Consider the following 14,457-nt stretch of genomic DNA (forward strand, 5'->3'; position numbering starts at 1 on the left):
ATTAATCAACAGGAACGCTACCTAATTAACTATGTTAAAGTTAATGTAATTAAGAAAGACAAACAAGGCAAGTATTACTTAAGCTATTATTATACTATACTGGAAATTGTTCAGATATCTAAGATTTTGTAAGATGTAGTCACGTAAACAAATGTAAAGCCATTATAAATTTAAATTGTTTATAAAATGCCAATAAAACACTGAAGTCCCCTATAATTCATACAAAATCTATTTTTAGAGTTTAAAAAGGGCATCAAAAACTATAAAGTGTATCTTTTTAAAAGCCCATTTAAAAATTATAAGGAAATTGAAAAACATGTTATTAATTATCCAACATTTAATTATTCATGCAAAATATTTATAAAATATTGTCAAGGAAAATAAATGTTCTAGTGCTACTGATATGAAGAAAATTAATATACTGGTTTTTTAAAAAAGTTTTACAACAATATTCTTCAGTTAGTAAGCAACACAAATCACTTAGATTTGCCTGCCTGAGACACGATTCTTTTGAAACCAAGCAATTGAAGGAAATGGTGTTGCAATACTGTCCTTTTAATGAAAACCGTGGCAGTGAAAAGGTCACATAAATAATCTGCACGATGTTATTCCATTAAGAAAGTCACAGTCTAAATCTAAGGACTGCCAAAGAGGGGCTAAAAGTGTAAAAGAAAAAGTACGCAGTCACCTGCAAAACATATTATATTCTGATTAAAAGTTGTTTTTAAATAACCTTTTAATCTAACAGCCATTTGTTATCTCAAAAATGACTTATAAAGAAATGTTTATGTAATTGTGACTAATTCAATCATCTTATACCCTGGTTTTAAGAAACACGTGATAATGAAAGTTCAACTTATAAAATTCCATTTAATGAATTAAATTAAAAATTCACAAAATTGCAGGATTATGTGTTTAGACATCAGAATTTTCTTTGTTCTTGTTTTCAGACCACCTACACTACGAAAAATATTAGGGTAACACAGATAATATCTGTGCATACAAACTAAAGTTAACACAGTAGACTGCTTAAAACAGAAAAACTACATATATATCTTCTTTTCCTACTGATATGACAGAGTATAACCAATTAATCATTAATAAGTAACAAGCAGCAGCCAGAATATGTTTTATGCTTCATTAAAACAACATTGAGGCCCATTACAGTACACAGCAAATGATGCTGGAAACCACCTTATACCCTTGCAAACCGCATTCCCTTCTAACCTCATTTGGTGGAAGCAGCTAGAGGGTGAATGGTAATATACTCTCAAGTAAGCTTTTATTAAGTATGAGAAATAAATTATATTAAGTGTTATTTTTTGAACTCAGAAATGAGGGAAGGGGTTGTTAAGATATCAAATTTACTAAGAAAATAATTATGTGAGAAATAAGTTGCTGTCACAAGAGAGACTTGCCAGATACTGCTTTTAAGCACGTTGTTATACACACCTTTAGAATAAATTTTGTGACCCAGAGATTAGTCTGTGGTACTAAAATTCCTGAGAGTAGACCAGAAAAAAAAATAGAGGGTAGGAGAAATGTTTTCCTAAACAACGTTAGCATTACTCTAGTGGCATTAAGCCCTTATTTCATTTATAATTAGTAAGATACTGAGGTATGGGATTGTTAAGGACGTGTTATAAATTGCTTTTCTATAACTCACTTCTGAATCTCAGTTTCTACTAAATATGATTCTACTGCATTAGATCCTCATGACTGTGATCTCACCAAATGCAATTCTAAAACTTGAAAATTACCTTGGAAATTTGTGAGAAGCCACAGAAAGGTCCTCGGAAGCATGCACATATTAAATATTAATTATAATGATGACTGTCATCTTTTATAGTGATTATGTCACTATTTAGGAATGCTAATTAAGATATAAAATGACTTGTTAATAGCAAATGCATTCTTAAGCAATATATTTGTACTTGTGCACTTAACAGCAAATCCAGCATGGGGACTGAACCATAATAGACTACAGTTCTATTTTCTAAAATGCTGACATTTGAGCAAATGTTCCCATGGAATGTTTGCCTGATTCGTGGACTGACATTTCCTCTTTGTAACTTGCTTAACTAAAAAGGAGACATGCAGGCCAAACTCCACAGTGCCCGCAGGCAGCAGGCTATTGCTTGCCGCTGCAACTTGTGCGTGGTTTCTCTTTTACTTCCCTCTTGCCCTACTGCCCCCTCAGCCCTTCACTGTCTCTTTATTTTGACATGCATATTATCTTAGCTGATTTCAATCATCTTACAGGAGTGGATGACATACCTTAAAAGATTAAGCTTTCCCACCTGGGATTTGTCCAGAAATTCAGTGTATTACAGCTTCCCAGAGCCTTCTTCATTCTCCTATATTCTTGTGTTATCAATAGTAGCTTTCTTTCTTATTTTATGTTTAAGTACGAGACACAGGCAGCTATGCTGATGGAGTCAGTTTGTACTGTCACTCATCTTTCATTATAACTGCAAGGTTCACTTCCTTTGTCTAATTCTTTGCTGCCATCTATGTGTATAAAAGAGCACAACATTCTTAAACACACCAGAAACTTCCTCTGTTTCAAAAACAATCATGTCTCTAATCTAGAAAGATGAAGAAGGAAGCTTTAGGAATTATTTGCTTCCCTACTCAAACGTAAAGCTTATTGGGAATTTCCATTTCTTTCTCTGTGAAGCAAATTTAGAAAACTGAAAAATGACTGAAGGTACATTATTTAACATAATATTATTGAACATACCAACAGATTTTTTCCATTATTGCTGTTGATAAATTTTAATCTGGAAAATTTGATGAACTTTTGAAACAGCTGAAATTTTAAGTCACTTAAGTAAATAATTCTAATAAGATAAATTAATTTTTGCTAAATTGCAATCTAAATATCTTGCCAAATGATAGAGTGAAATGATCACTAAACCAAAACACTTTCATAATATTTAATATAAAGCAAATGCAAAGCAAACAGATAAAAAATTATTTACACACATTATTTAAACAACCAATAACTCAAATATTGTGACATAGCAATCAACTAACCTCTGTCAAATCTTCAAACACTTCTTCTCTAGGGAAGACGGAGAAATCTATCAGACCACACTGAAGAGCCTCTCAGCCTCCACTTTAGGACTGACCATACTGGCTCTGAATTGTCCTAAGATATGTTAGTGTCAAACAAATAGAAAGGCACTCTAGTGTGAGCCATATGGGAATGTTAAACAAAAAAAATCCTGTCCCCTATACCATTTAACAATTAATCCATGCAATCAGGGTAAAGACTGGTTATTTACCATCAGTACTAACAATATGGGTTGACAGTCTTGAAGAATGTCCCTAAAAGGTTTATTTTTGTCAATACTACTAATTTCTAAAAGATTTTGCTGTTATATATTAAAAAAAATAAAAACCTGGCACCAATGAAATATATGGAATGGGAATAGAAAGGAAACTCAGGAAAAGGTTTTTTTACCCTGATACACCAAACAACATAAGTTAGAAACTACTGCCTCTTCTCTATCAACTCCCATTTAGAATAACCGCATAATGGCTATCAACACAATATTCCTCTTCTCTGGTAAACAGTTCATTTTAATTATCAGCACTAGAACCATACACAAGTTGAGCTAATTTTTCAGGGTGCAGTATTTTCTAAAGAATTCGTCTTCTAATGATAAACTTAACAGAGTTTTAACATGCCAGACCAAGACTTGAGGCATAGTTTCTTATACATGAAGCAAATTTAAATTCATTGTGGATTACATTTTAAATTAACATTTCCAAACTATGAACATATTATGTCACTTTTTAAAAAGTAAAAGTGATACCTACTAATCATTCATCTTCGATGTTAGACATTTTTCAAAAAAATAGAAATTTGATACATTAAAACCATTTTCATATGATTTATTTCTTGCTGGCACTAGTAAGGTATCCAATTAATGATTTACAGTAGAAAGTACCAGAAAAAATTCTTACACATTAAATTTTTTGAACTAGAAAAGGTTTCATTTTATTTTACTGTACCAACTTTAAGGATCCAACTTTAATAAAGCAAATTTTATAAACTCCACCTATATGTAAGGATAAAGTAGAAATCATATTTAATATCAAGCTTTACTATGTATTTTAAAAGAGGTATTAAGTTCAATTTTTTTAAATATACATACAAATTTTGGGGCTGGGGAGATACATTATGGTATTAAACAAAGTATCATTTATGTCTTCACCTTAATTTACATAAATTACATACTGTAATTTAATTAAGAATCCTGGCCAGGCGAGGTGGCTCACACCTGTAATCCCATAGCACTTTGGGAGGCCAAGGCAGGTGCATCATCTAAGGTTAGGAGTTCGAGACCAGCTTGGCCAACATGGTGAAACCCCATCTCTACTAAAAATATAAAAATTAGCCAGGTGTGGTGGTGGGCGCCTGTAATACCAGCTACTGAGGCAGGAGAATTGCTTGAACTCAGGCAACAGAGGTTGCAGTGAGCCGACACGGTGTCACTGCACTCCAGCCTGGGCAACAGAGCAAGACTCTGTCTCAAAAAGAAAAAGAAAAGAAAGAAAAAAGAAAGAAGAAGAGAAAAGAAAAGAAAAGAAAAGAAAAGAAAAGAAAAGAAAAGAAAAGTTTTACTCACAATATATTTACTAGCTTACTCTTTGCCCACCATTTTTATAAATAGCATCTAGAAATTAATATTATGGTAAATATGTACAGTTAGCTATTTGTATTAATTTTAGCTTAATATATATAAAATAATGTTGCAATACTAAAATAATGCTACTTTGGATTTTATTTAGTAAACAAGCCACTATTTATAAATACATTAAGGGTAAAAAACCCAATAAGCATACCTTTGTGTGGTCTACTAATTAATTATGAGCAAAATTCCAAACATTATTAGCTGTTATCAAAATTACAATACCACCTAGATCTAATAAAACACAACAATCTGTTTGAACAGGGAGAGGAGAGCTTTCATAGAGTGTTCTCTCTCATATAAATTCTTAATGGACTATAAAGGACTTTTTAAGTGGTTTTAGATTTGAATTCAATTGCTCAAATCTACAACAGGCTTCCAAGAAGAATTTGAGCCAGATGACACACAGGCACCCACCAACAGCATACACTCCTGCCTACCCTGATAAATACAAAGTCAAAAATGTTCAACTTCTTCCTAAGAACCATGGGAATAAACTAGTCATATTTAAAATAGTAGCATTTATTCATTATAAACCTAAACATGAAATTATAAAATGAAAAGGTTTTGTATTGCAATTTCACCCTGTAACAAACAAAAGTGGCTACGAACTGTATTAAGTATCACAGAGGCTGTGTCCAAACAGGTAAAGGGACAACAGGACTGATCAGAAAGAAATGGGAGCTTATAGAACAAAAACAAACAAAACCATAATGTTACTTGGCCATAGAGGTTTGTTCCATCCACACCATCTATCCACAGCGATTAAAAGCATCCAGTCTTTGCTCCAAGCACCTACTCACTTTATCTGTAAGAGAGCTAATTCTTCTAGACGCAAAATGCACTACAGTATGCATGGATATTAGGTCTAAATGCAAACATACCTTATTAATCCTCAGGCTTTCAAAGTTGTACTCACTGCTCTAAGCATTCTGCTCATAAGAAATCTTTATTATTTGAACATTCATAATTTGCTAACAAACAAGTGATTTGTGTTGCTCTGAGCACATCTAAAAATTACATATGACAAGATAACAATGAGTTTTAAAACTCATATACTATCATAATAGCCTATATCGATTCATAAATCTACTAAGCAAAATAAGTTATCTTCAGAGACCTAATATGGAGTTACAGTTTGTGTATACTAATACATGGACAAAAATGTATTTTCAGTAATAAAGCAGAAATATTTATCTTTAAATCTTAGAAAATAGGTTAATTCACATTATATTTATATAACTGACAATTTCATTTAAAAATAAGTGTACAAATAGGAACAAGCTGCTCATTCTAACAACGTCTTCTTTAAGAAATTGTAGCAATTATTATTTGCCTCCCATAGCTTTTAGGGAAACTAACTTACAAACCACCATGGTGCAGATATTCAAAATTTTAAATTTTATATTGAATTAAATTGTACTACCCTAACCAAAAAGGTGATTATCATTCCTGATGAGTTAGTACTGTGGATTTCTGTTTTCCATATATATTAATTTTATGTTAGTATCACTGATGTGCTAACACTGCACCTGGCATTGTTGAATTTGGGGATCTTCTAGCTATTCAAATACTCTTTCAAATGGTATTAATTATAACCAGTTCCCTCCAACAAGGAAAGAACAATGTTTTAAACTCAAACCTACTGCACCAAAACTTCATTTCACTGTAGTAAACAGTGGGAATGACAAGAGAGGTTGAATATAAAGCATCAGAGTCCTGTGGTATCTTCCCCTCATAGTTCAACAATACTGCCCGCCTCGGTCTTCTGAGCTTAGCAGTGTGACAGGAAGACTGAGTGGCATCATATCTGGGGTTGGAGGCTAGGTAGCGTGTGGCTGCTTATCAACTGCAAGTCCAGGTGGGCACCTGTGAAATAAGCGCTTAAGCTGGCTCTGTGCCAAAATCTCTGCCACTTGAGAATTTTAGCGCCCATCTGTTAAAAAGCAAAGGATCCAAAACATCACTTTTTCCTTGAGAATATGTCATAACAAGTTAACATTTTGGTGGCAGGAAATACAGTTATTTGAATGGGGAAGACATTCTTGCAATCATTTCGAACAGCAGCTAAGGCAAATGACAGGCCTCCGTCCCAGGCAGAAACAGCAAAGACGATATGTTGACCATGTAACCTGAGCCCACCCATTTCTCCACATAATTTGCCTCAAGTTAGACTGAACTGTGAGCAGGCAGCACACTGGGACTGAAGGGAAGGAGGACACATAGAGGCCAACGTGCATTTCCTTTCCCCCGTGCCCACTGCATTCACTGCTTGCCTACTTCATCAGGACTTGGGATGGTGAGAGTCCAATCCCAGGAGAGGTATTATTGGAGATAGGATGGTCAGGGGGCCTTACTGAGAAGCTGATGCTTAAGTTTGAGTGTAGTTAAGGGAATGAGACAAGTAGATGTCTAGGGAAAAAGAGTTACAGTCAAGTCCACATACATAGGACCACAGGTAGAATCATGTCTTAAGGAAACACAGCCTAAGGCATGTGCTTGCTGCATGGATGAGAAAACAGAAGCATAAAAAGGCTAAGTGCCCTCTCAGGGTTGTGTAGTGAGCATGTGACGTGACCAGGATTTTAAGCCACAGAAAAGTCCAAGACGCAAGGTCTGGTGTGGACCCTGGAAGTTTTAGAGTTGTCCCAGGAACTGTGATGTGTACCCCTGATTTGATAACCTTGCCTGGTCCATAGTTTCTTGTGAGAACATTCCTCTCTTCTGCCCCATGGCAGTCGTCTATTCCAGTAGCGGCCATAACGTCTCCCCCCTGCATCCTCTGGGTACAGGGCCTGGTAAACGGCCGATGGCTGTATTCACGTGTTAACTCACTGAATGCTAATATGCAATTGTATGGGCCACAGGCCAGGCCCTCACACAAGTTTAAGGATGTTCTAACAGTTTCTCTTTACTTCTAACAGCAATAGCTATGCTCCCTGCCTACTCCTTACTTTCCTGCTCTACTGACACCTCCCTGTGAGGCTCCCCAGGGTCCAAAATAAATAAATGAATGAGCAAGAACACAGAAGAACAGTCCCTCTCTGCTGTTTGCTCTGGGTTTTTAATAGGTTACCCCCTATCCTTACTATAATTACACAGTAAAGGGCCATGCTGTTGCAATTTTGTTTTGTTCTATAATTGGGTTAGTCAGGCACTAACCAGATGTTCAACTACAGACTCCCACCCTTCCCCAACCACCCTTCCCCACCATCATGCAATTCTCCCAGTGTATTTGTTCACCCACCCCCTTCCCTCATTTAGAACAGCCCCAAGAGGTTCAGGCTTCCTGGGGATGAACATGGGGGTCAGCTATTAAGGTATGGATTTCAACTCTCAGAACCACCAGGAAAATGTCTCTGGAGATGACAATTTTTTAGCTTAGGTAATTCAGTTGCTTGGGCCCTTTCCCAGGGGCCACAGATTTAATTCCCATGACTATTTTTATTCCCACCTCCATTCCTTTAATTAGCTTTTCTGTCTCATCCCTCCTCGATTCTAACTTGGTGTCAGGTCACTACTTGGGCCCCTTAACTCACAATCAACTCTGCTTCCTGACTGGTGTCCCAAGCTTAAAGTCCCGCGAGGAGGAGCGTTTAGACTCAACCCCTTGGGGCTTCCACAGAGTCTGCTAACTTGTCCCACACAACTGTGAGAGGAAATCTCAGCTCCTGCCACATGGTCATGCCCCAGTGTACCTCCCAGGCACTCATGCCTCCTAGCAGTCCTGAAACAAAATTAAACAAATAACTTACACAGAGACTTGAAAAGGAAAGTAATACAGATATTTAAAGGGTTAGAAAAGGAATAGAAAGTATGGAGTTATTCAATCTGAGTAACAGAAAGTGGAAGAAAGACATACTCATGGTTTGTAACACTGAGAAATAATTTGAAAATCCTTTTCAAGGGCCGGGCGCAGTGGCTCACGCCTGTAATCCCAGCACTTTGGGAGGCCGAGACGGGCGGATCACGAGGTCAGGAGATCGAGACCATCCTGGCTAACACAGTGAAACCCCGTCTCTACTAAAAAATACAAAAAACTAGCCGGGCGAGGTGGCGGGCGCCTATAGTCCCAGCTACTCGGGAGGCTGAGGCAGGAGAATGGCGTGAACCCGGGAGGCGGAGCTTGCAGTGAGCTGAGATCCGGCCACCGCACTCCAGCCTGGGTGACAGAGCGAGACTCCGTCTCAAAAAAAAAAAAAAAAAAAAAAAAGAAAATCCTTTTCAAAACTAAAAAAAAAAGACTAAGTGACTTTCTGTCTCCACTAAAGACATATTCCACGATGGAATAACTGTCGTTTCTTTGAGAAAAATCAAGGCAATTCCAACATGGCACTGTGAGACAAAGGAAAGAAATACTGCACCAGGTTCACTGTAGAAAGATCTCACCAACACCACTACTTTGAAAATGACATTAAGATTATTAAAGAAGCTGCAAGAAATGGGGGACAAATCGAAAATCAGGACAGCAATTAAACAACTAAGAAACACTATTATACAGCAAAAAATACACAAACAAACCAACCACACAACCACAACAAAAAAGCAGTTTCTCAAAACGTTTTCTCCATCAAATGGGCAGGACTACAAATTGGATAATTTGTTCCTACTTGGATGATGTCATCATGCTAGGTTTAACTTCTTTTAATAACTAGTACATTTCAGTCATCTCTCACTTTCTCCCACATAAGATCAAACCAGCCTTTCAGTGACCTACTTCATGAGTCATAATTTTTCTGTTTATGATTCAGAAAAATGTCTTCAGTCAGTATTTCCCAGACTGCTGTGGGTTTATTCCAAGAACCAATTTCATCTTCATTGGTTTCCTACAGGAAACCAGACCAACTTCCTATTATTTTATTTTCCTTACTTTTAGCATACCCTAGCCCACATCAAATTAACTGGAAGTGAGAGTGATAGGAGACTTTACTCTGTACAAACAGAAGCCAACACAAACAATACCCAGTCTAGAAGTCACGGATTCAAATTAAATGCAAATATGTGCTAATATTAGAACCTTTTTTCAAAACGACACCAAACCAAATAACAAGAAATTTAATTAATCTTATGGCAAACATTCAGAAGTAACTTTTTTGTCTGAATATATCTATGAATACAATAAATTCTAAAAAGCTGATTAATACAGAGAAATTAACTATAAGAAACAAAATACGTATTTTTTTCATCCTAATTCCTTCCCTAACAAGCTACTAGAAAAAAAGCAAACAACTGCAACCCGCCATGGAGAGCCTTGGAGAGGTGAGGGAACACAGCAGCATGCCGCCAGCAAGGCAGGTGAGCAGTCTGTGCTCACACAGCGCCACCATCCCAAGCCCCTTCCCCACGCCTGCTCTGGCCATGATTAAGCCTGCCCACAGATCACAGCATAAACAGTGGTCTGGAACAAGGGATTTTGAAGGACATTCTAAGAGGCACTTGTACTCATACTAAGTACTCAAGAAGTATTTATTATCTCAGACTATGTACTATTCAGAAAAGGAGGAATATCAAGAACTTTGATACAAACATATATCAAATTCTCTTTCCATTCTTATAATTTCTGTCTGCAGACATAGTTTTGGGCTTTAAAAGCTCATTAAGTCATTAACTAGTAAGTAACAGGATTATTTTACATCAAACTCAAAAACCTACACATTAAAAGGAGAAGGTATAAGAAGAAAGGATTTAAGGAACACATTCTATATGGATAAATCAAGAAACCTGAAACACAAGAACAAGGGTTCTCAAAGTGTGGTTCCCAGACCAGGGACAGCATCATCTGGACACATCCTAAAAATGCAAGTTCTAAGACCCCACCCTAGACCTAAAGAATCAAGGATTCTGAAGAGAGGCCTGACAACCCACATGATGCTGCAAGCTTTATCTATCATATCCTCTCTTGTCCCTCTACATAAAAATTTCTGGAAAAAATGCATTCAACTTGCATTTCCCTTATAACCTCTCAACTTCTAAACCCCCGGAACACTGGCCAAGTTCGTCTGCCGCATCACTAAAATGTTCCTTTAAAAAGTAACAAATCCTCGCTGACCTAACTGGCAAGGCTGGTGACTCTTCCTGGTCCTCATTCTCCTAGCCTCATCCCCTCTTGCTTACACGGACCTAATTTCTTGACTGCCATGGCACAATCCCACCCTCTGCCCCCTCGACTTCTGTCATCAGCCCTACTCATCCTCATCCCACCCTCTCACTAGCAGCATGTTTCCAAGATTCAATCTTCAGTCCTCTACCCATCTTTCTCCAGTTACTACTTGGCATCATGAAGACTTCAAGAGCTGGCCGGGCGCGGTGGCTCCCGCCTGTAATCCCAGCACTATGGGAGGCCGAGGAGGGCGGATCACGAGGTCAGGAGATTGAGATCATCCTGGCTAACACGGTGAAACCCCGTCTCTACTAAAAATATAAAAAACTAGCCGGGCGAGGTGGCGGCGCCTGTAGTCTCAGCTACTGAGGCTGAGGCAGGAGAATGGCGGGAACCCGGGAGGCGGATCTTGCAGTGAGCCGAGATCGTGCCACCGCAGTCCAGCCTGGGCAGCAGAGCGAGACTCCGTCTCAAAAAAAAAAAAAAAAAAAGATTTCAAGAGCTGAATATACACGTCTGTACCCTAGATCTCTCTCAAAACTCACAGCATATTTTAAGCTACTTTATAACCTGCTTCCCTTGAATGTCCTTCAAGTAATGCCAGTAAAATGTTTCCAAAAGGGAACTTATTTCTCCAATCCCACTCCGAAAGTTCCTCCTTGAATGTTGGTTTCTAGTACTGGTTCCACTGACCATCTGGTCCCCTGGTCACTGGAGCCCTGGGTTTCCCTCTTCTCTAGTGACCACATCAGTGCATAGAGGAGTCAGTTCCACCTGGCATCCTGTTTCGTTCCTCACTCCCACCCCCATTTCTAGTGACACCATTCTCATCCAGCAACTTCCTACCTCTTCTTAAGCCCTACCTCTAGATTCTTACCTCTAAAAGTCATCACTGAATGTATCTCCTCCCATTCAAAACATGGGTAGGCTGCCCAGGCACAGCCCAACTTCCTACCTGGCCTTACCTCACATTTCTCCTCATATTGGTTCTGCTCAGCTCATCTAGAATGTTCATGATGCTGCAAACATGTCCCAAGTTTTCTCACTTCTCTTTGGCTCATATTACCACCCCCATTTCAACTATTAGTTTCCCAGTATGTCTGTAATTGTCCTCCCTATACCTCAACACTAGAGCCAGTGTCAATTCCACCTTGCACTATTCATAATTGTCTCAGACGGAAGTTCTCTCTTACCCTCCTCTAAAGAATCAGACATTTGTGCGAATCACCCCTACTAAAGTTGAAACCCCCACAGCAGAAGTGTATCTGACATATCTTTTTGTGTGTACCATGCATGATACCTTGCATGACGTATGCACTCAGTAAATATTTGTTGGAAGATTAAACGACCTTACAAACCAAAATTCTCACTAAGAGTACCATTTCTGCCCATTAACTAACCATTAAGAAAAGCAGCCAAAATACAATAAAAACAGATAAACTTCACATGCGTAGCAATGTAGAGGGAATCAACTCAAATTGCCTATGATTTCTATTACTTACGGTACAACCACACCAGAATGATAACAAAACACTATCATGATAACTACAACTAAGAAAACCAACTATAACACATTTCTGAACTATAAATATGTTTTGGAGAAAGGAAACAATCAGCCCATTTAATACTAAAATGACAAGGGGAAGGTCTTCTATAAATAAACCTTTATAAACATTTTCTGCATCTTTGATTACAATTTTTAGCTCCTACAGGTGATAAACTATCTATGATTACAAAGGAAACTTCTTAATCTAAAGGAAACTGAATAACAGAATGTTCATTCCAAAACATTCTGTTTTGTCTGGAAGATACTCTCATGGCTGATCAGGAAGGTCAAGAAGCAGCCAGATGAATTATAATGTGGAAGATAGACTGACTACCTCAATTAGGGAAAAATAAAGTCTTCATTCCTGGAATGATAAAAAGTCACCGCTTCTCTATAGGAAAGAAGGGATGCAATTTCTCAAGCACACTATGCATGAAAGACTTTCCAAAATGAAAAAAACACACGGAGAATCATTTAGAAAAATAGCTCTGCTGTAACCTAAAGACCCTGATACCTTTCACAGACTTGGGTGAAAGTCTGAATATAGAACAGAATCATCACAGATTAAGAAAAGAAAAATGTTTTTTCATAGACAACACAGACATGAGGTATCTTTATTCATCAATATGTAGCCATCCTTCAAGGTTAACATTTGAAAGAGATATGTATAATGAAGACTGACAATCAGTTATAAGATTGAGTTTATTGCTATGTTTCTCTATGTTCTCCACTTGGTTTCATTTTATCTAGTTCATGATTTCTTCCTTCAACAAGCAGAGGTATATAGAATAGGCATTTAGCTTCCATTCTATGCAAAATTGGGATACAGAAAAATAGCCAATCACCTAAGAAAAACTTTCTGAGATAAGAGTCCTGTACTTGTTCATTAAATAGCAACAACAACAACAACAAAAATACTCATAGATTTTCTGGACTTTTGGGGGGCTTTTATAACTTAAGAGTTACTTGCTTTTATTTCTAAGGTCCACTAACCATCCTGACTGAACAAGTATCTAAATAGAACTCCTATCATTTGTGGCTTCAGATTTCACTTATTCATGTGAGCAGGAGGACACAGCAACAAAAACTTGAATTAAGCAGATCACTAGAACCCTAAGGATGGGCCTGTGATGTTTACCGTGATTCCTTCCACAGTGCGAATAGAGGGGAAATTCCATATTGGCTATATCACACTGAGGACGAGGGAGACTAAAAAGCTTTCTTCCAATGATTTTCACTATTCACAATTAAAAAGTTAATTCAGCTAATTTTAACATATTATTGGGACTCAAAAATATTCTCTCAGCCAGTAATTCAGCCACTACCAAAAACTGATATTAAAATAAAGGTTTTACTTAGTTACATCTTCCAACATTTTAACAAAACATTTAATTCACAATCTGTTATTTGAAATGGCAAAAAACACATCCATGGGGCTCACGGCTACAGGGAACAACCCAAAATAAACAAATACTGCTATTTCAATATTAGTGGTAAGGTTTTATTATATTGTTCAACAAAAGACAAGAGACTTTTAAAAAATCTATGAGTACTTCAATTAGGATTAATACTCAAACTAACACTGACAATTCAACTTGAAGACTAAGACCGGTGATTATATTACTGTACTGAGAAGCAACAGACACAAGTAAAATACAGAACACCACAGAAACATAGCCAGAGAAATCATAATGAAAATGCTTACTTTGACATGGCTCTGGGCTCCAAGGTTGTAGATCTCCGTGGGCTTTACTTCATTAATGATCTTCACAAGGCAGGTACTGTCAGTGAGATCGCCATAGTGCAACTTCATGTCTTCAGGATACAAAAACATACCATTAGATAGAGAAAAGCAACATAAGCTCAATCTTTTAAAATATCAAAATTGATGTGCATATCTGGAAAGTCTGAAAACCAGGGTCAAAATGGAAATGCTGTACTGATGGTTCTGGAGTAGCAGAATATAACTGTAATCTTTAACCTAAATAATAGAAAGATAGCGACATAATGCCTATGTCTGTAGAAGATTTTGGTAGTAAACTCAGAGAAACTTTTTTTTAGAGCGTAGTATCATGAACATACGATACAATAACATATCTTAGGGCTCC

General features: G+C 37.2%; 1 protein-coding gene across 2 annotated transcripts in view; it reads right to left on the reverse strand.

Annotated features, from left to right (window-relative positions):
* The window catches only part of GMDS (GDP-mannose 4,6-dehydratase), a 1,107,103-nt gene that overhangs the window by 490,281 nt on the left and 602,365 nt on the right, over positions 1 to 14,457 (reverse strand). For both annotated transcript variants that reach the window (XM_050787265.1, XM_050787264.1), the window contains one exon: positions 14,055 to 14,164. In XM_050787265.1, the coding sequence (XP_050643222.1) occupies positions 14,055 to 14,164 (110 nt within the window). The remainder of the gene's footprint in view (positions 1 to 14,054; positions 14,165 to 14,457) is intronic.

This window comes from Macaca thibetana, chromosome 4 (assembly GCF_024542745.1).
Source record: "Macaca thibetana thibetana isolate TM-01 chromosome 4, ASM2454274v1, whole genome shotgun sequence".
In the NCBI taxonomy this organism is placed as follows: Eukaryota; Metazoa; Chordata; class Mammalia; order Primates; family Cercopithecidae; genus Macaca; species Macaca thibetana.